We start from the raw sequence: 22,252 nt of genomic DNA, 5'->3' as shown, positions 1-22,252 counted from the left end.
AAAACTCTTCATCATCATTTCCCAGCAATAGGGGTGGTGTTTGCTCACTTCCCTACCCGGAAGGGTTTTGACTCCTGTGCCCCTGGCTCTGTGATCTCAGACAGTAATGCTTTGATCTGATGGGTCATGGCACTGACTGCCAGGGTTATGATTGCCCTCACTGGCTTCAATCAATCAATGGTATTTATTAGTCACTTGCTGTGTATAGAGTACAGTACTAAGCACTTTGGAAAGTTCAATACGGTAAAATTGGTAAATGTAATCCCTGCTTTAAGGAGCTTAATGTCTAGTCTTTCTGTGGCTACTGAACATTCTACAACCTTGCAGCAAACAGTCATAATTCACAGAGTCTCCCTTGATGGGTGCTCCTGATGGTAGAAAGCCTCAGAAGGTCCCACAGAAGAAGTAGCTTTTGTTTCAAGCTAGGTGATCAAACCAAGGTTGATTTTGGGGGTACACTAGTTAACCTCCATCTAGTTGAAAAGTCTTCAAATGGGCTTCTGCTAACCCAGGGGGCCTTGGAAATTTTCCTCTAGGCCATCTAAAGCAATTCCTATTTGTTTCCCCCATCCACACAATTGGTTTTCCAGCAAGCCAGGCATTAGACCTCAGATTTGGGGAGCCTGACACCTCATCTGCTAATGACCTGTGGCCAGTGACCAAATTCACAAGACTTAAATAGAAACCTGGACTGCAATGCTGATTTTCAGCCTGGGCTTTGTTCGGGTGTTTTGACACGGGTAGCTTAATTTTAATGATTCATGATCATCCTCTATCATATACCAGTAAATGTACTGTAAAATGTTTTGTAAAAGTAATGAAGTCTTAGTAATGTGAGCTCTCACTACTTTGCTATTAAATCATTGCTGGGAAGTGGGGGCAGACTGGATAGGGATGTGGGGAGGAAGGGAGAGAGTGCAAGCAAGTGAACGTGTGAGAGAGAGAGAGCAGGAACAACAGAGAGAGCAGGAGAAAGAGGGAGAATCATCATCATGTTTGAAGGTTAGTAAAGTGAGAATTAGTGAGGTTGTGTAGCTGTACTTAAACATTGTATAAAATGGTTTAGTATTGTAAGTGGAAGAGCCAGGGCAATGAATAGCATGAACTACAATTTCCTAGACAAGCCAACTTGTGAAGCTTGGAATCTTCTTGAACCAAGGATCCTGCTATGCTCTGAAACAAAATTCATTTTTTCATTCATTCAATAGTATTTACTGAATGCTTACTATGTGCAGAGCACTGTACTAAGTGCTTGGAATGTACAAATCGGCAATAGATACAGTCCCTGCCCTTTGATGGGCTTACAGTTTAATCGGGGGATACAGGCAGACAAGAACAATGGCAATGAATAGAGTCAAGGGGAAGAACATCTCATAAAAGCAATGGCAAATAAATAGAATCAGGGTGATAGACATCTCATTAAACAAAATAAATAGGGTGATGAAGATATATACAGTTGAGCAAACGAGTACAGTGCTGAGGGGGTGGGATGGGAGAGGGGGAGGAGGAGAGGGAAAGGGGGGAGAAGAGGGTTTAGCTGCGGAGAGGTGAAGGGCGGGGGTAGAGGGAGCAGAGGGAAAAAGGGGGGAGCTCAGTCTGGAAACGCCTCTTGGAGGAGGTAAGCTTTAAGTAGGGATTTGAAGAGGGAAAGAGAATTAGATTGACAGAGGTGAGGAGGGAGGGCATTCCAGGACTGTGGGAGGACGTGGCCCAGGGGTCGACGGTGGGATAGGTAAGACCGAGGGATGGTGAGGAGGTGGGCGGCAGAGGAGCGGAGCGTGCGGGGTGGGTGGTAGAAAGAGAGAAGGGAGGAGAGGTAGGAAGGGGCAAGGTGATGTAGAGCCTTGAAGCCTAGAGTGAGGAGTTTTTGTTTTGAGCAGAGGTTGATAGGCAACCACTGGAGGTGTTTAAGAAGGGGAGTGACCTGCCCAGAATGTTTTTGCAGAAAGATGAGCCGGGCAGTGGAGTGAAGAATAAACTGGAGCGGGGCGAGAGAGGAGGAAGGGAGATCAGAGAGAAGGCTGACATAGTAGTCTAGCCAGGATATAATGAGAGCCATAGTAATGTTGGTATTTGTTAAGCGCTTACTATGTGCAGAGCACTGTTCTAAGGGCTGGGGTAGATACAGGGTGATCAGGGTGTCCCCCGTGGGGCTCACAGTTAATCCCCATTTTACAGATGAGGTAACTGAGGCACAGAGAAGTTAAGTAACTTGCCCACAGTCACACAGCTGACAAGCTGTACTCATTATAAGTAAGGGAGATTATTGAAGGGGAATCCAGTTACTGAAGGCTGCTGAGAGCTTACATTATAATAACAAAATAATAATTATGACAATAACACCCATTTATCATTTTCCTCTATTCCATAGAGTTATTTTACTTCCCTCTATCCCTGAAGGGGAGACTGGGAGAAGCAGGTACATATATCTATTTTACAGCAGGGAAAGTTGAGGCACAGAAAGATTAATTTGCCCTAGGTCATACAGAATTAGAGCCAGGATTTCCAGGCCCCCTAGATGAATGTCTTCCCCACTAGACTTCTCTGTAACTTTTTTTAATGCAGGAATGAACTATTCCTGAGGTCTTCTAGGGTTTCAGGAGATCCTTAAGAATAAGCCAAAGAATTACCAATCTCCTGGAAGTTGTTTAAATTCTCAGGGCCTTTGTTTTAATCAATCAAGCAGTCATATTTTTAGGTTCTTGTTCTGTGCAGGACACTGTATTAAGCCCTTAGGAGAATGCAATTGAGTTTTAGGAAGCTACTACTTTTCCACACAGGTTTTAATGAGTGATTATTTAAATGCAGATGGAAGAAACACTTCCCTTTAATCTTTTCTCTGAATGGTAACATTGCCAAGCAATTTTACAGGTTCATTGTAGCACTGCAGAGTTCCCTCTGAGAGGTGGCTGCATCTTGATAGACTGAAAAATATTATCTGATTGAATGTTTGCATTTTAGATTTTCTACTAGGAAAATCCCATAAAAATTCACTGTGGTTATTCCTTGAGATCTGGGTGATTTGTAGTGTGTTTGTGGGATTACTTACTCATCTCTGCTCAGCTCTGCCAGATATACTGGATTACAATCTTTGAACTTTTCATTTTAAGGTGGGCAGAAGACACTGAGTATATCTTGGCCATTTATAGTAGGAAACAGAAACATCCCTGGTCTCTGAATCCAAGCCTAATGGAATGATCAGATTGTTGGGAAATGAGTAGAGGTTGGAAAGGACATTTGCAAATGTGCAGATGAGTCTTCTGTCTCTTTCTGTTGGAAAGAAGAGAACATTCTACAGGAAAGATTGTCTGCCCTACTCTTTGGGATCGATTTTTGCCTTGTTCAATGGTCTGGTTCCTATTTGACCTTAGAGAAAGAATTTTGTTGATGCATGCACACTGATGCTTGTAGCAGTGATTATAATAATAATTATGATTATCATTATTATTATGGCATTTAATAAATGCTTGCCATGCACCAAACAGTATGTTAAGAGCTGAGGTAGATACAAGATAGTTGGATCAGATACAGCTTATGTTGGGCTGAGAAGCTAAGTGGTAGAGAAAGACGTATCTTATCTCCAGTTTACAGATGAGACAATTGAAGCATAGAAATCTTAAATTACTTACCCCTGGTCTTAAAGTTAGGCCACTGGTCCAGTTGGGTCCAGAACTCACGCTGCTTAATTCTCAGTGTATAAGTAAGAACTGCTTCTCAGAATCGGCAAAAAACTACTGGCAGACAAGTTTCAAGAAGATACAAGGTTATGAACCATCCAACCATCCTTAACACTGAACCTGCCTTCTCCATTGGTAACCCACAGATGAATACTATCACTTAAAGTATGCTAAGTAGGCAGAACAGAGTTCAGTGATACAGGCTAGCAAAGATTTAGAAAATCAAAACAAGAAGGCAGACAGAGTGTGGTGCCAACATGACATCAAAGCTACAGACCAAATTGAAAATCTATAGAGCAATTTTTCTGTGCAAACATCTTCCTAATATGGAGAACTAGACCTATCCCAAGTGTAGCATCTGACTTTTAGAGCTATTACAACTCCACTTGTATGTACAATACTTAGCATCAAGAGGCAAGGCAAGATCAAAAACATTGAGGCTGAGCGACGTGTGAGGAGAACAGTGATTCTATGGTGAGTTCAAGTGGAGGAACTATAAACAGAAGAAACCCTTAAAAGGGACAATGAATAAAACTTCAAATGAGTGGCAAAACAGAGGACATTTGGGAGTTGGGAGTACGAGAGAGGTTGACCTGGTGTATAGCAGTTGGGAATAGGGTTACAATTAGAAATGGGAGCTCTGGGCAGTCACCAAAAGGAAGAAAAGAAAATAATTCCAAGTATTGCAGGTAAAATACAACAGTACAGCAAGGGGCAATCGTTTTATGTTTTATTATTAACCATACATTGATTCAATCAGCTACTCTTTAACACATGGATAAAAACACATTGGCAATTGCATCCCTCTCTATATATGTGTGTGTATATATATGTATATACACACACACGAACACATTACACACATTTATATCAGTCTGTTTTTTTCTGTGCTCCAGGTTAACTATGTACTCTGTGCTCTTTTCTGTACCCAGAGAAGCAGCATGGTGTAGTGGAGAGAGTACGGGCCTGGGAGTCAGAAGGTCATGGGTTCTAATCCTAGCTCTGCTACTTGTCTGGTGTGTGACCTTGGGCAAGTCACTTAACTTTTCTGTGCCTCAGTTATCTGTAAAATGGGGATGGAGACTGTAAGCCCCACGTGTGACAGGAACTGCTTCCAATCTGATTTGCTTGTATCCACCCCAGTGTTTAGTACAGTGCCTGAAACATAGTAAGCACTTAACAAACACCACAATTAGTAATTATTATTAACCAAAATAGGAGGTAGAAGCATAATTTGATACTAAAACCTACATAAAACAAAGAAATAATTGCAGAAAAATTTGCAAATTAAGCCAGTCTTTGACTTAGCTATCCAGCTGGTAGCTCAAGAACTCTTGCTTTGCAAGAGAAGAGATGAAAAAAAAGATTATAGTTCAAGGGACAAAAATCATTTGTTGCAGGTCATCATTGCTGTTACCTCTCCAGATGTGGCCATGCCTTTGTTCTGTTGAGCTCTTTATAACATCAGCAATACCCGAGCCTGTTGGAGGATACATCTGGGATTTTTCAGGCATAAGGGGAAGCTCTGAGGCCACTGATGGTCTTAATAACAGACCTTCTCCATGGAGTTCAAAGCAGCCTACAGGCACTGTGTAATTTAACAGCATCACACCCACTGAAACAGAAAAGGGGCAACTGTTATCTCCATTCTGCAGATACAAGAACTAGGCCCCAGAGAGGTAGATTACCTCTCCCAAAGCCACCCATTGTGCTGGTGACAGAACTGGGATAAGATTCCAGGTTCCGTCCCTCTGTCCCTTGGTTGGACTCCTTAGAGATATTTAATGATAGAATGGGCTCTGGGGGCTACCAAAGTCCCTGTGTGCTTACACTGCTCCTTAGCACCACTCACTATTCATTCATCTGTGGCCAAGTCCCACTTCTTCCCTGCAAGCCGCAGGTAGTTTGAGTTATTCAACTGTACCTAGGATGGGTAGTCAGGAAGGGATTTGTGTTGCTTGCTAACTCACAGATCAGTAGGTTTTGGGTCCCTTTGGGTCTTTGATAAAATGTCAGAGATTTCTGGAAGCCCCAGGATGCCTGCCTTTACCAGCAAGACAAAAATGAAAGATTAGAGATCAGACTGCTGGGTGAAAAGACTATTGGAGTTTGTCAGCAGGGCATGACCTGGAAAAACAAAAAGCAGTTTCAGATTGGCAGACCTGCTATAAGCCACCCCACTAGTGAACCCTGATCAGTCTGCAACATTGGCCACTGTGACCTATTCTGGGTAAGCACTGCAAGTGAATACTGGACTCTAGCTCGAACCTCTCTCTGTTACTAAGGATCTCAGACTTTCAACTCCAGCTGTGTCTCTCCTCCTTCCCCTCTCTCCTGTCCCTTCTTTCCTCTTCCTCCCTTCCTCTTCTCAGTCCCTCTCTCTTGTCCTGCCTCTGTCATTTATTTCTGCAGGGTAGATGTATGACTCTTCCACCTGCATGAGGATGACTACCAAATCTACCTTACTTGTCTGATCCTCTCTCTTACTCTTCTTTTGTTATAAGTTGGACCATGGCACTGTTTCCTAATTGTAAATAATTTGTGTGCCTGGTGTCTCTAGTACATTTCCAAGGGCAGGGATCGTACCTTTTACCTCTATTGTTCAGGACCTCTATCGTTCAGGAGACTGATAAATATGATTAGTTGGTTCATAAGTGGCACTTGGTTAAATAAGTGGCACGAGGGAAAATCCAAAGGCAAAGTGGTTCTCGCCTTTCAAAGGGTAACATTAATGTTTCTGCTAGGTAACGAAGGGCATATTTATCCTTCCCTCAACATGTGAGGAGAAGAATGGAGGCTGAACTGGATGTCCTGTGGCGAGTTATTCCAGAGCATAGAAAGTTGCCAAATAGAGACACATTTTCTTCTCTCCAAGGTTCTTATCTCCAATCTGATTTTTACTTATTCCTTCATAACCCCTCCAACCTAGATGTTTAAAGACACTTGGAACATGGAATTCTGCTAGGGAAAGTTAGGTGCATTGCTACAAACTGATATTCTCTGTGGGCAAATCATCAAGTATTTATAAGGCTTCTCAAGGGTGCACAGCATGACCCTCAGAGTTTGTGTTCATGCTAGCGATTAGGCAGTCCCTCCCTTTATAATAATATTGGTATTTGTTAAGCGCTTATTATGTGCAGAGCACTGTTCTAAGCGCTGGGGTAGATACAGGGTAATCAGGTTGTCCCACATGAGGCTCAGTCTTAATCCCCATTTTACAGATGAGGGAACTGAGGCACAGAGAAGTTAAGTGACTTGCCCACAGTCACACAGCTGACAAGTGGTAGAGCCAGGAATCGAACCCATGACCTCTGACTCCCAAGCCCAGGCTCTTTCCACTGAACCACACAGCTTCTCTAAGTTAAGTTACTGGCAATCTAATAGGAGAGATTGGACTGTCAAACAGAGTGCAAATCAATATGCAATCAGAAATGCAATCAGAAGTGACACTCGGGTGCTCAGTTTCCGGCACATGATGTATTCTGGACAAGAGGCAGAAACATACCTTTTTAGTTAGGGTAATAATTATCATCATAAGCTTGTTAGGAGGGAGTGTGTCTGCTAATTCTGTTGTACTCTCCCAAATGCTTAGTACAGAGCTCCCTTCATAGTAAGCATTTAATAAGTACCAATAATTTATTATTGATTGATTATTATCATTATTACTAGTAGTAACAGTAGAAGTAGTAGGATGATTATTGTGGTTTTTGTTAAGCATATATTATGTTCCAAGCACTGTGATAAGTGCTGGCATAGATCTGATCAGATTAGGCACAGTTCCTGTTCACATGGGGCTCACAGTCTTAAGGGAATAGAGAACAGCTGTTTAATCACCATTTTGCAGGTGAGGAAACAGGTACAGAAAAGTTAAGTGATTTGCTATAAATCATAGTGTAGGCATCTTATACAACCAGGATTAGATCCCAAGTCTTCTGACTTCCAGTCCTCTGCTCTTTTGGACTGTTAAAGACCCAGAAGTGTTAGAGGAACTGGGACTAATGTGTAATTCAGAGACAGTGGAAAATATTCCAACCAGGAATCATACGCCCTCTCCTCTCCCCATCCCCTGACCCCATATCTGCAACCTCGACTTCTTCCAGAGATGCTCAGGTGCCTGATCCCCTCATCAACCCTCTCCTTCTCTTCCCTCTCTTCCCAATCCCACAAAGTTGGGCAATGAAGGCACTGTAGGTTGAGACTCTGACATTTCCTTACTTTGATGATGCATTTTCACCATTTATTGTTATCCTCAACTCATTCATCATAGTGCTGGAACTGCAAAACCTCCTGGAAAGGCTGAAAATACTGCAGGCTGTTGGCCTAGGAATGGTTTCCCTGAAAGAAAGGGAAGGGAGGGAAAAGTAATTTTCCTTTTCTTTCAGAAGCTCTGCTTCCTAGTTCAGGATGGCAGTGGGCTGATAAGCCTACCTGTGACAAGGACAGTGAGAAAGGGGAGATGTGAAAGAGAAGAAGGAAGATGGTTTGAGTTCCAAGCTGCTGGGGTTTAGCATAGTTGGTAAAAATGAGAGAAAGAGGGAATGTATTTCAGGATAAAGGTGTGAGAGAAAAAATAAGCATGTTCACTATGATTCCATCTTAAGGATGTAACAGAAATATCAGAGAAGATCTGATGGTTAGTAATGGAGGAAAAATGGAAGGTAGTTATAAAAGCAGTGTCCCCTTTTACCTGAATAAGAGATGTGAACTTAGCAAAGCTCAAATCACTCCTCACCCACCTGGATCGCCCCTCTCCCATTCTCCCCACTTCCCTCAGAGAAAAACTCCAGAAGCTCATTATGGGCAGGGAACCTGTCTGCTAATTCTCTTGCATTCTACTTTCCCAAATGTTTAGTATAGTGCTTTGCATACAGTAAGCACTCAATAAATATGATTGATTGATGCTATAAATAGTGCCACCAGGCCATTATAGAAAAAGCCTGAGCATCAGAGACTTGGGTGTCCAAATGGCCCATTTGCTGTTCCAGGCTTTAGAGAGCCCTTACCCATCCTAAATTTTTTATCACGCAACTCTTCAATTTCCGGGAAATGATCTTTCTGACACCCTTCCCTCCCACTAGTAATTTATAGAAAATTGTGCGTAGTTGGCTCAGTGTGGTGGCTGCTGGGAAAGGAGTCTTGGGTCAGGGGTGAAGGGGCTGGGATCACTCTACTGCCGGGATGTGTTATGCTTGCTGGAGGTGGACACTTTAATGCCTCCTATCTCCATCCTGGGTCAGTGGCCTGTACCTGTCATCCCTATTTGACATGCAGGGGAATGTCTGACATCAATTAGCCCCTTGTTCCAGAGATTAGGGGCTCCGATCTATGACAGCCCCAATCTCTGATCTGGTTCTTCTTTAGCATTTCATCTTCTGATTTTTCCTAAAATCCAGATGTGCTGATGAATGGGAATGAGGGGAAGTCGGTAGAGTGCTGGAAGTGAGGCTGACAGCTCTAGCCTTCAACTGGCGTGGGTGACTGCTTAGAATAAGGGAAGAGCAGTACCTCCAAGGCAGGTGATTGTAGTATTTGTTGAGAGCTCATTATATGTCAGGCACTGTACTATGTGCCAAGTGCTGGAATTCATACAAGATAAGCGCTTAGTACAGTGCTCTGCACACAGTAAGTGCTCAATAAATATGACTGATTGAATGAATGTATAATCACATTAAACACAGTGCCTGTGCCACATGGGGCTCACAATCTAAGATTGAAAGGTTGTTGATGGTAAATTCCCTCACAAGATTGTAAGGATCTTGAAGGGCAGGGATCACATCTACTAACTCTGTTGTTCTCAAGGCCTTAGTACAGTGCATCCCCAGAAGATGCTTGCTGAATAATAATAATAATAATGATAATGATGGCATTTGTTAAGCACCTACTATGCGCAAAACACTGTTCTAAGCTCTGGGGAGGATACAAGGTGATCACGTTTTCCCACATGGGGCTCAGAGTCTTAATCCCCATTTTACAGATGAGGTAACTGAGGCACAGGGAAGTTAAGTGGCTTGCCCAAGCCACACAGCCAACAAGCGGCGGAGCTGGGATTTGAACCCATGACCTATGACTCCCAAGCCTGTGCTCTTTCCACTGAACCACGCTGCTTTTCCAAGGTAATCAGGTTGTAGGGCTCACAGTTTTCATCCCCATTTTACATATGAGGTAACTGAGGCAACAGAGAAGTTAAGCGACTTGCCCAAAGTCACACAGCCAACAAGTGGTGGAGCCGGGATTAGAACCCATGACCTCTGACTCCCAAGCCCGTGCGTGCTCTTTCCACTAAACCATGCTGCTTCTCATATGCTTCTCAACCAAATACAACTGATTGAAATATGACCTTAAAGTGAGCTGGCAGTATTTACCTGCAGCAATTCCAACATCACTTCTGCTTAAGGTCACAGGTTTGCATCTGTGACCTTTCCACCCAAATAAAACTCATGAAGTTTGGCTCAGCAAAAGTGGAAACTGAAAGAAAAGTCCATCAGAGCTACTTTGGTCATTTGAATTGACTGTGAGCTTTCCCTGCTTCCCAGAAGCATCAGTTATCACCCTTCTGGAGTGTTTTATGCCCTTTGTATTTGCTGTTGGCTTTACACTATTGCTGCTAAACATTCTTCACAAAGCACATTTCACCTAGTTATGGAAAGATTAAACACCACTGGATTCCTGTGGACAGTTCTCTGGATACCCCCTTTCTCTGCCTCTCACTTACTCATACTTTGTTCTATTGATTTGTCTCCTTTCTCTTCTATCAACCCATTCTTATCCCCATATTACCACCCATGTATTCTGCTAACCTGATCCCTACTTCGATGTCATTGCCTATGTCTGCCCAAGGCACACACAATAGCAATTTGCAAAGGTTTAGTTGATTCTGCTTGTACATTACCATATTACATTACTGGTGTTTGATTCTCCTGCCCCCTATCATTGATAGGGTACTTAATATTACTTCATTTTGTTGAAATGTAATAATAATAGTGGTATTTGTTAATCGCTTACTATATGACAGGCACTTACTAATTGCTGGGGTGGATACAAGCAAATCATGTTGGACACAATCCCTGTCCCGCAGGGGACTCACAGCTTTAATCCCCATTTTACAGATGAGGTAAATGAGGCACAGAGAAGTGATGTGACTTGCCCGAGGCCACAAGGCAGACAAGTGATAGAGTGGGATTAGACCTCATGACCTTCTGATTCCCTGGCCTGTGAGGAGATAGCTGAAAAGTTTATATTGAGGCAGTGCAGACAGGGAATCTTCACCCTTGCCATCCCAGAATGCATCATTGTGCACAACTCCTGATTGATCAAGCAATAGCTAGAAAAAACAGTTGCTGCCAAGGGATACAGTCTCTTTGTTCTCTACCTTCACTCCATGTCACCATGGCCATACATATGGGAATGGGTTATTGTGTCCCCAGCAGCTCTCTGACAATCAAATGGATGTAATGAAATCAGAGCTACCAGGATAGGGGTAAGGATCTAAGACCCAAGTCCTGTCTGGCCAGGATAGTCTACAGAAGCATTAGGTTGGCACCTAACGTTAGATTGTCCTTATACGGACCTAGATTCCCAATATCATTTCCTTCATGAACATTATCTTCTAGAAATATGCCTGATTCTCACAGAAGTGGTTCAGGATCAGACATCCAACACCCAATTCATATCCCCATGATCCAAGCTGTCTCTCCAGTCCTCCTCTTGCTTATTAATAATAATAACAATAATAATGATAATTGAGGTATTTGTTAAGCACTTACTAGGTGACAAGCACTCTTCTAAGTGATGGGGTAGATACCAGGTAGTCAGGTCAGACCTGGCCCTTGGCCCATGTGGGACGCACAGTCTGAATCCTCATTTTACAGATGAGGTAACAGAAGTCTGGAGAAGTTGGGCAAGAGACTTACCCAAGGTCACACAGCTGACATTTGGCTTCTGCCAGCAAGCTGGGTGTGCTGTGGTGAAGGGTAAGTCCATGCCCTGTGGGGAACTGAATAAGCTTGGAATGGATGGCTGCCCATCCTCTGATGGGACGTGGTGACCCTATACCTTGAGCTTGGCGGGAATGTACCATGAATGGGGATTGGGACACTGACCTGAGTTGGAAGATGGGAAGAGTAAAAAGTGTGGTCTACTTCCGGGATCACACACTGGAGGCAAACACCACACCTATCCACAGAGACTGCCATTTTCCTTCTCAAGAGTGAAAGTCTGGGAAAGGCTGAGAGCAATCTTGAAGATAGGTCATCCAGAGCTCTGCACTGTAGTTCAGCATTGTATGTGACTGACTCCTGCTTCTGCTGTAATTCAAATGGCTTCTGGAAGCTCTCTTCCTTCCCCATGGTCATGACGGAAGGCCCAGTCAGCACTGCCTCTGCCCCCAGGGTTCTGCCCAATGGTTCTGGGGCACCAGAACAGGTAACAGCATAAATTAAGCCCTGACAGTGGGGAGAAGTGGATTTTTAGCAAAGCCAAATATTAGTTGGAGTTATGAGAAATAGAGATAATCAACATCTCCCTTCCTGCTCAGGCTGCTGCACATAGGAGGCAAAGCGGGGTTGAGGCAGGTATTCAAGCATGACTTAAATTTTATTTCTCATGTAAGGCTCTGATATAATGCAAGAAACCAAAAGAGCATTGGAAGGATTGGAAAGCTACCATGTGCTCACCTAGCTTGACATGAGATTGAGAAACATTACAATACAATGTTGCCAGTCTTCCAGATTTCTGGTTGGTCATGCTTTGCAGTACTTGCACTCTTTGGATGTATATCTCAGAGCTCTAGGCTGACTCCACAGTCTTGATGGGGGTCTTCTCCCACATAGCAACAATGAAGCCTGGGACTTATCTTTCCCTGAGCATCAATTAATCAGAAAAAGCAGGCTACTCATATTAAAATTGGCCTCCACAGAATTCTCTGCATTTTGTGGTACCAGAGGGCATAGAAGACGAGAAGCTTTGTCACTTTGGATAGTCCAGTCTTTAAACAGCCCCTTCCTATACTGAACCCATAAGACTTTGGTGCTGGGGTCCATCACCAGAGAAGAAATTTGGTGTAGGGGAAAGAGTACAGGACTGGCTGTCAGGAAACCTGAGTTCCAATCCAGGCTCTGCCACATATCTGTGGTTTGACCTTGACCTTAACTTCTCTGTGTCTCAGTATCCTCATCTATAAAATGGGGATTCAATACCTGTTCTCCCTCCCCGCTTAGACTGGGAACTCCAAGTGGGACAGGGATCATGTCTGATCTGATTGTATAGAGAAGCAGTGTGGCTCAGTGGACAGAGCATGGGCTTGGGAGTCAGAGATCATGGGTTCGAATCCTGGCTCTGCCACTTGTCAGCTGTGTGACTTTGGGCAAGTCACTTCACTTCTGTGCCTCAGTTACCACATCTGTAAAATGGGGATTAAGATTGTGAGCCCCATTTGGGAAAACCTGATTACCCTGTATCTACCCCAGTGCTTAGAACAGTGCTCTGCACATAGTAAGCGCTTAACAAATACCACCATTATATCTACCCTGGCATCTAGCACAGTGCTAGGCACATATTAAGTACCTAACAAATAGCACAATTATTATCATTATCATCACTGTTATTAATAGCATGATCCCAAATCCAGTCAGGGGGAAAGAGCAGTTTAGAGGGCTAAATTACTGTGGGTGCAGTGAGTTCTGCTCCTTAAGCTTCACCTCCTCCTCAGGCCCCTTCTTTCTAAAACTTTAAAAATGCGAGGGTGACCAGGCCACACCCCAACCCTATCAAGATGCAAAGAATACAGGCTTTGGACTCTGTTGCTCACAACAAAGGGAGGAGCTTGGAAATTGATCCCCCTTCAAATGGTGACCTCAATCAGCTGCAACTCTCAAAACAGTCTGCAGCAAAGGAATCTAAGAGAGATGAAGGAATGCTAATCACAGGGAAAGGGATCCAATGGGTGTGAGGGATGCTAATCATAGGGAAAGGGAGATCCAAGAGAGATAGGCAATGCTGATCACAGGGATAGGGTCATCTGAAATGGTCCTGGAAGAACAGCAGCAGCAATCATCAGGTGGGAGAAAGGAAAGTGAACAAGAAATGAGCAATACCTCAGGACAAAGGAAGTGAGATTGAAATTGCAAGGGAGATGGAGCCTGGTACAGGAACGAGGCAGGCAGGCAGGGCAAGGGGAGATTGAAGATCCAAGCGACATGAGGTAATACAATTGCTCGGCACTCAGGTGACCCATCTGGAGGACCAGTAAAGTTCTCATAGCACTTATAGAAGCAGAAGGACGAGAAACAGCATGACCTAGAAGGAAGAGAACAGGCCTAGGAGTCAGAAGGACCTGGGTTCTATCTTTGACTCTGCCATTTGCTTGCTGTGTGACCCTGGGCAAGTCACTCAACTCCTCTGTGTCTCAGTGTCCTCAACTGTAAAATGAGAATACCTGTTCTCCTCGCTACTCAGACTGTGAGCCCCATGCAGGACAGAGACTGTGTCTGACCTAATTAACTTGTACCTACTTAGAACATTGTATGACACATAGTAAATGCTGAACAAGTACCATAAAATAAGTCTTGGGAAGCAGAGCTGCAGGGTTCACACTGGAAACTGATGCTACAGTCTTTGTCGCTTTTCCTCCACTCTGCATCTGACATCCCTTCCCTCCTAGAGAAGGTCCCTGATGGGCACTGGAAAAAGAAAGGAAAGATCAACTTTCATGTTTCCTGGGCACTTATCCTCAGGGTTGCTCCCAGATCAGTTAAATGCTGTTGGCTTTTCTGGGAGTTTGCAGGGAAACTTAAAGGTACTTGGGTCATTGCAGGGGATCTGACAACATTGCTGACAACACTATTCCGACAACAGCACTGTTTTCTGATATCTGAGTGAGGAAACCTGGGTTCAAAATCTTGCTCCACCTTTTGTCTTGCTGTGTGACCTTAAGCAACTAACTAAATTTTTCCATGCCTCAGTTTCTTTGTTTGTAAAGTGGAGATTAAATTATGTGAAACCCATGTAGGACAGGGACCCACACCAAGAAGAAACACTGTCTCTGCCACCTTTGTCTTTCATCCTGAAGACCTTCCACCCTTTTTTCTAGATCTGGGGAGTTAGTAACAGAGGAGGCCAAAGGTCATCTATGATATTCTGGAATTCTCCCATGAGAAGAAATATATCAGGCTTTTCATGATCTTTCTGTCCTGGAAATATGACTCCAGCACAGGCATCAGAGGGCAGGAGGGATTAGCCAGGAGTTAATGCCAGGGGCAGCTGTGGCTCTGAGCCCTACTAGAATGAAATGTGCTGTTGCAAATCTTGGCCTGAAAGCTTAGCTAGTGGGATTGGGGCATGGAATCAATAAAGCCAATATTTCTGGAATTGATGACAATCTTGCTGCAGACACCAAACTGACTGCAAAGAGTGATTGCAGCAGAACCCAAAATAAACCAGGCATGGCGGGGGGTGGATGGGGGAAACATGACCAGTTGACTTGTATTAGTACAAAAGCTATGTACAGTCACTCCGAACAGCGCTCCAGCTTCGAATCTCCTTTATGGAATGTCTCCGCCAGAGCCCGGGGTATTCCAGGCATCAGAGCCATTGTGCCCTGCTGTGGGACACCCCCTTAGCTCCCCAGCACCAGACTGCGCCAGCAGCACAAGCTGCCTCTCATTTGCAGAATACATATTTGTTATGTAATGCGTGTCAAGAATTAATGACCCACCCAATGGCGGGGAAAACCTGCGTGCTAAGCATTCGTAGGGGAAAAAAAATTCATTTTCTAATGAGGCTTCCAATCCATTGCAGAGTTTCTGCAGTAGAGCTGGGGGAGAGAAATCCCAGTTAAATGGAGGTAGCAGTGATGGGCTCAGTGGGGGCATCTGGTTCCCTCCTCGAGATCAGAACAGTAGGCTCCCCCTCCCCAAACCCTCCCACCCCCAACTCCTTGTCCTGTTCCCTTTCCTGAGGTAACCATTTTACCGTTCCTGCTATGAATCATGAGGCTCGCGGCTTCTGGCAGATCATAAATCAGCTCTTTGGAGTCGTGGGGACAAATCCCAGGACTTTTAATCTTTAATATTAGACGTGTTTAAGGCGGTGAATATTTCATGAAGGCGCTGTTGCATTTTAGCAGATCATTAACCAATGAGATGTTTTCTCTCCTTTGGGTAGACAGACCGTTCCCATCACAGTCACAAGGATCCAAACTTTTCTCCAGCTTTCCTTCCCTCTAGCAACAGAGTTCCTGCCTCATCCCCTGAGAATGCTTTGGGGCTTTTTTTTTAAAGCCCAAACCCATTCCCACCAAGGAGCATATGATTATCCATCTGTCTGTCTCTACTGCCTCTCTTCCTGGAAGCTTTTAGTGTCACTGCAACAGTGACCTATCAGTCTCAGGAAGGAGAGAACTTTGGCAGAGAAAGGCAAAGGGAGATGGGAGGGGAAGAGGGGGAAACACAGCACTGTTCAGATTGAAACATAGGACTGCTGAGGCTCAACCCCGACCTCCTCACCCACCCAACAATTACACTCATGTCTCAGGTTTAGTAAAGAGAAACAAGGAGAAAGACAGAGATCCTTGATTTCGGTCAACCCCACTGGACCGTGATCTACACTGCTGGTCACCCTGCCGATCTTCCAAAGCCCATGCCTGGGAGTCACATGACCTGGGTTCTATTCCCAGCTCTGCCACCTGCCTGCTGTGTGATCTTAGACAAGTCACTTAAAACCCCCTGCCTCAGTTTCCTCAATGGTAAAATTGGGATTGAAAACTTGTTCTCCTTACTTAGAGTGTGAGCCCAATGTGGGTCAGCAACTGTGTCTGACCCAATTGTCTTATATTTACAGTGTTTGGCACGTAGTAAGTGTTTAACAAATGCTACAATTTGTTGTTATTGTTGTTGTTATTATTATTTTTATTATTGTTACCCTGCACTTTGTTCCTGTTCTGCTCTGGACTTGCTGGGTGATGGGAGACTGCAGTGGTCAGAGAGGCCTCCACAGACTCTAGAATGTTGGGAAGGCTTTGGTTCTGGGCTCTGGGCAATCTGACCAGCAACCCCTTGGAGTCCCTGCCAGTCCCTATTATCATCTGTTATTTCTTTACCTTTCTTTATGTGTCTATTGCCAAACACCTCCCCAACTTATTCTTGAATCATCAGCCCCTTGCAGGCCAGAGACCTGTCTAATACTTACCTAGGCATTGCTTTCTTCCCAGAGAATAATACAGTGATTTACACACAATAACCACTTAATAAATACTATTACTACTATTCCTACTGCTAATACTTCACAAGGGGGTAATAATAGCTAAAATATTAATATGGTATTTGTGAAGCACTTACTACGTGCCAAGCATCCTTCCAAGCTCTGGAGTAGATTCAAGATTTACAGGATGGACACATTCTCCATCCCACTTGGGGCTCACAGTTTTAGTAGAAGAGAGGAGAAGCATTGAATCATCATTTTACAGATGAGGGAACTGAGTCCCAGGGAAGTTAAGTGACGTGACCAAGGTCACAGAAACAGTCAGATGACAGAGCCTGGATTAGAGCCCCGGTCCCCTGATTCCCAGGATCCAAGGGGAGATAACTGTGCTTGTTGCCACTCAGAGGAACACAGTGTCCTCCTGTGGCAGAAGTAGATGGGAGAAAGAGAGCCCTTTCTGTGCCCAGCAGGAGCTGCTGGAGCGACATGGGGCCCAACTGATGAGTCATTGAAAAATTGTTGAATTATCACCTGCCCAGGTGTGGGGATTGGGAGGGGCGGGGGTCTTTCTCAGTGATTTCAATAGCTGTCCAGCCCCTTTTCACAGGGATCAACCCACCCCCTCACCCACCTCAGGAGCTCTGAAGAACGAGAAGCCTGTGGCTAATGTTGAGTTATCCTGGCCCAGCATTGCTATGCCTATCCAGCCTCTGTTATAGGCAGGCCATCTAGGTCAGGATGGGTGAGGGATAAAAGGGGACAGAGAAGAGAAATGTCAAGAAATGCCAGTGTTCTGGCTAAAAACAGTAGCATTTCAACTCAAAACTGCTAGCGAGTAGAGTGAGCAACCTCCGCAGCCAAATGTCAATAATATGCAAATATGTATTTTGAGTTGCTAACAAACCCGGCCCTCAGGAAAATCCAAGTGGAGACTTTCAACCTATTGGATCACTTCCCCTTGCTTCAGTATATGTTTGTCTATGACTGGGATTTTTTTCAGGATGAACAAAGGATTTTTCCATTATCCCCTTGACAGTACTTCTCTGCAGGCAGAATAAAGACTGAATGGTGAGAGACTGCTTGACTTTGAGGGCTGTGGTTGCTATGCTTCCCCTTTTCAACCCCAGTCACTGAATTCTCACCGTTCACTGTGATAGTCATTTAGTATATGTTTACAGAAAAACTAATTCAAGATTAATTCTGTCAAGTGAAGTTGTGAGCAGGGGAACAAAGCTTAAGGACACATTTTATGCTTAGAATAACCTCTTTCTTTGTAAGGAAATTAGTTGATTCTTAAAGATCCATGATCAGATTTTGGATTATCCATTCTTTGAATTATCCACTGTGATTTAAAAATACTTCCCTGCCACAGATCTGCTTTCCTTCTGGTGTTCTTCTTTGCATGGTACTTCTAGTCTCTGGCAGTGGTTATCTCCTGGGTTTACTGAAGGGCTCCTTCCTCCCAGCAGGCCTAGAAAACTCTTCTCCACAGTTCTCCCTCCCTCTGGCTTTTTATTATCCATGCCCTTACTCCTCTCTACTAGTGCTAAATAATTGAGTGGTGGCATCAGAATAGGGGGCTTAAGAAGATTAAAGTCTGGGGAATTCTGAACAACCTGTGAGTCAGGAAAGGAACCACAGGAAGCTCTCAGAAGGAGACCTTTTGCTTTGGATTGAATTTTTTCTCTGACTGTGCCTCTTAAACATGCTTCTTCTCTTTCCTTTTAAAGGTGAGTGCAGCTGCCATGAAGGCTATGCCCCCGATCCAGTTCACCGGCACCTGTGTGTGCGAAGTGACTGGGGACAGAGTGAAGGGTGAGCTGTGCTGTGGGCTGGGTGAGGATCAGGGAGAGGAAACTCAACCAGGCATCTATGATCCATCAATCTATGGTATTTATTGCATGCTTACAGTGTGCTTAAGAGAGGACAATGTAAGAGATGGTGGACACATTCCCTGCCCACAAGAAGCTTACAATCTAATGGGGGAGACATTAAAATACATTGTAAATAGGGGGAGCAACAGAATATAAAGATATGTCCATTTAAGTGCTCTGGCAATGAGGGTGGCGTAAGTAAAGAAATGCTGAAAAGGTAGAGACACATCCGCACTGACATTGTAGAAGGGAGGGCTAATAGGGTGGAGGAAGGAGAGGTTAATAAGGGAAGACATCATAAGAAGATATGATTTTAATAGGGCTTTGGAGGTGGCAGAGTTGTGGTCTGACACTAGGCCAGAGGTTCTTATTTTACCTAACCCAGTGGTCCCTGTCTCTTCCATATCCTTTCTTCACCTCCCCTCAGGCCTTGGCCCTACACAACACTTGAAAGGGGATATGATTTGGTGACCGGAGAGCAAGCGCCAGAAAAAATCCTCAGGTGAGTTGAGAATTCTGGCCTCAGGGCTATGGAGGTGGGGCTGGGGTAAGGATGGCCATCTCATCAAGGGGACTGTGCTCAGCTCTTTGTTTAACTCTGTCGAGAACAAGGATGTGGGGGCTGGGGACAATGTTCAGAGATCCACTGAAGACGATATTGCTCACTGGAGCAGTAGTAAATTGGGAAACCCCTGCTGTTGCTCACAGGAGAAACTGACCAATAGCCAGCAGCTTCCTGGAACCAAAGTGTTCCCATCAACCAGCTTCTTGGTCATAGACACCTGTGAATGGGAAACCAAGGAAACCAAGGATTTCTCAGTGTACCCCTGCCCCCCTCAACCCAAATCTCTGCCCTTGAAACCCTTAGTTCTAGGAGCAATCAGATGGGTGAATAGTATCCATAAAAATGGCAATAGAAATTGGATCTCATTGCTCCTGAGGGCCTTATCATCATAACTTTATGATGCCTCTCTGCAGCATCCAGTCTGAGGGGACTGCATTAGCCATGCCCACTTCCATCCTCTAGAGAGTGAGCCCTATCTAGGGCTTGAGAGACCAATGGAAATTCAATCAGAACAGTCAGCGAGGACAGAGACGATAGCGAGTTGGGTCCCGTGCACCTATGTCACTCAAAGAAGAACAGAGATGGGACTGTTTGTGGTCTGAGGTCCATATTTGTTTTGGCTTGCACTTTCTACCTATCTCTCCCTCACCCAATGTCAACCTTTAGTTTTATAGTCTTAAAAGCAAGTGGTACACAGCAAGATACATCCAAGGAGCATGCAGTTGAGAAGCCATGCAACCCTTGGGATTCCCTGCAGCTCCTCCTCCTCTCACTTCCAAGACTTGGCCATTGCATTTGGACTCCTGACCTGGACACTTGCCACTGTGCATGTTACCTCCATTGCATGCCTTCAGGCAGACTCATCATTTCCCTTCCAGGTCCACATACAGCTTGGGTCAGGGCCTCTGGCTGCCGGTCAGCAAGAGCTTTGTGGTGCCCCCAGTGGAACTTTCCATCAACCCTCTGGCCAGCTGCAAGACAGATGTGCTGGTGACTGAAGACCCAGCTGATGTCAGGTAAGAAGAGTGGTCATTTCTCCTATCACCTCTGCATTTGAAAAGAATGTTGCCAAATGGGGAATTCATCATCATCATCTTCATCACCTACAGTATTTGACCTGTATTGAACTGGGTGCTAAGAGACTAGGAAGTAGAGTGTTTAGAACAAGGTTCCTGCGTTTTGGGAGCATACATTCAAATAGAAGAGAAAGATAAACACAAAATATGAATATGCAACCTAAGAATAAGAATATAAATTGGAGAAATGGATGCCCAGCTTATATAGTGCTAAATAATCTGTAGTCAGTGGTTAATCAGAGAAGTCTTCCTTCAGAAGTAGGAATCTTGTGGGACTTTTCAGGAGGGGAGGGTTGTGGACATCCATCTTGTGTGAGCGATGACTTAGGGGTGTGCAAGTCATTTGTGGACAGTTGTGAGGAGCTGTGGTAGAGACCAAGAGCTAGGGTGAGCCAAGAGAAACATTCAGCTGATATGAATGGACCAGTTGATTGATGGCCTTGAAGCTGAGAGTCAAGAGAGTTCGGTTTGTTGCAAGTTGTAGTTGGACTGCTGTTTTCAGATTTTGAGAAAGGGAGGCTGTGATTTGATGGCTATTGCAAAAAGATGATGTGGTTGCTGAATGTTGAATACATCGGAGAGGGTGAAGGGCAGAGGCAAGACATTGACCAAGAGACTGATGGAGTAATTCAGCTGAAAATTGCTTAAGGCTTGTATTGAGGTTCTGCCTAGGAGAGTGGAGAGTAATAGCTGGATCTATGAAAGATTGGAAAGTTAATTTTATCAGAACTATGGGGAAAAGCTGGTTATGGCAGGTAAATATGAGAAGAGTCAGAGGTTATTTCACTTCTTAATTTTGTTTTAGATCATTTCAATCTATTCTCTTAGCCATTGCCTTTTCTCTACACGGTAAATGCCAGGGTAACTGCCTCAGTAGTTCTGTACTCTTCCCCACCCACATTATTCATTTATTGGAGGGATTCCTGTTGAATCTATTCACCTTGCCAAATACCTTAGGTGATTCTTCCAGTGAGAAACCTTAACCACTGGTGGCATAGACTCAGCAGTCACATCTACTTCTTGCTGTTATCACCTCACATCTGCACCCTGCTGAAGTCACTTTAAGCAGAATTTTTTTTTTTAATTTCAAATGTTTGCTTTCACTTTGCAGTGGGCTCTATCTCTGCTTGCTTATTCCCTCACTGCTCTGAATGCCACAAATGGAACCCAGCTGACACTCCCACTGTCACTCCCTTCTGCATCACCTTGACTTGCTCTCTTTATTCATTCTCCCTCCCAGACCCACAGCACTGATGTACACATGTGCTATTTATTTATTTAAATTAAAGTCTGTCCCCTCCTCTAGACTCATTGTGGACAGGGAATGTGTCTATTACATTGTATTCTCCCAAGTGCTTAGTACTCTACTCTGCACACAGCAAATGCTCAATAAATACGATTGACTGAGTGTGATTGGGACTACACAAACCATTAGCACAGCTGGTTACTTTTCAGGGTTCTCAGTTTGGAATTCTTTGTAACTGTATTGAGGCTTGCCAGCCTCTTAGAAGAGGAGATACTATCATGTGGTAATTATGCTCCCATTCATTTACCCTATTATAGAATAAATCCCTTTAAGGCAAATGTCACACCTTTTCTTTTTGTGTATGTCCCTAAAATCCCTAGCACAGTGTTCTACACACATTAGCACTCAGTATAGAGTTTTGTCCCCAGTAGGTTCTCAGAATAGCATTCTGTACCAACTAAAGTGATCAGTACTGGGCTCTGCACAAAGTAGTTGCTGAAAACAGTGTTTTGTGCACAGGAGGGTCCTCAATCATCAGTGTTTGATGGCATTAATAAGCACTTACTATGTGCAGAGGACTGTATTAAACACTTGGTAGAACACAGTACAACCGAGTTAGT

General features: G+C 44.2%; 1 protein-coding gene across 2 annotated transcripts in view; it reads left to right on the top strand.

Annotated features, from left to right (window-relative positions):
- ASTN2 (astrotactin 2) overlaps window positions 1–22,252 on the top strand; it is an 869,558-nt gene that overhangs the window by 350,860 nt on the left and 496,446 nt on the right. For both annotated transcript variants that reach the window (XM_029062728.2, XM_029062729.2), the window contains exons 8-10: window positions 18,602–18,686; window positions 19,173–19,247; window positions 20,189–20,326. In XM_029062728.2, coding sequence (XP_028918561.1) covers window positions 18,602–18,686; window positions 19,173–19,247; window positions 20,189–20,326 — 298 coding nt within the window. The remainder of the gene's footprint in view (window positions 1–18,601; window positions 18,687–19,172; window positions 19,248–20,188; window positions 20,327–22,252) is intronic.

Source organism: Ornithorhynchus anatinus, chromosome 4 (assembly GCF_004115215.2).
Source record: "Ornithorhynchus anatinus isolate Pmale09 chromosome 4, mOrnAna1.pri.v4, whole genome shotgun sequence".
Classification (NCBI taxonomy): domain Eukaryota; kingdom Metazoa; phylum Chordata; class Mammalia; order Monotremata; family Ornithorhynchidae; genus Ornithorhynchus; species Ornithorhynchus anatinus.
Note: the sequence above shows the minus strand (reverse complement) of the source record. Positions and strands in the feature narration are given on the sequence as shown.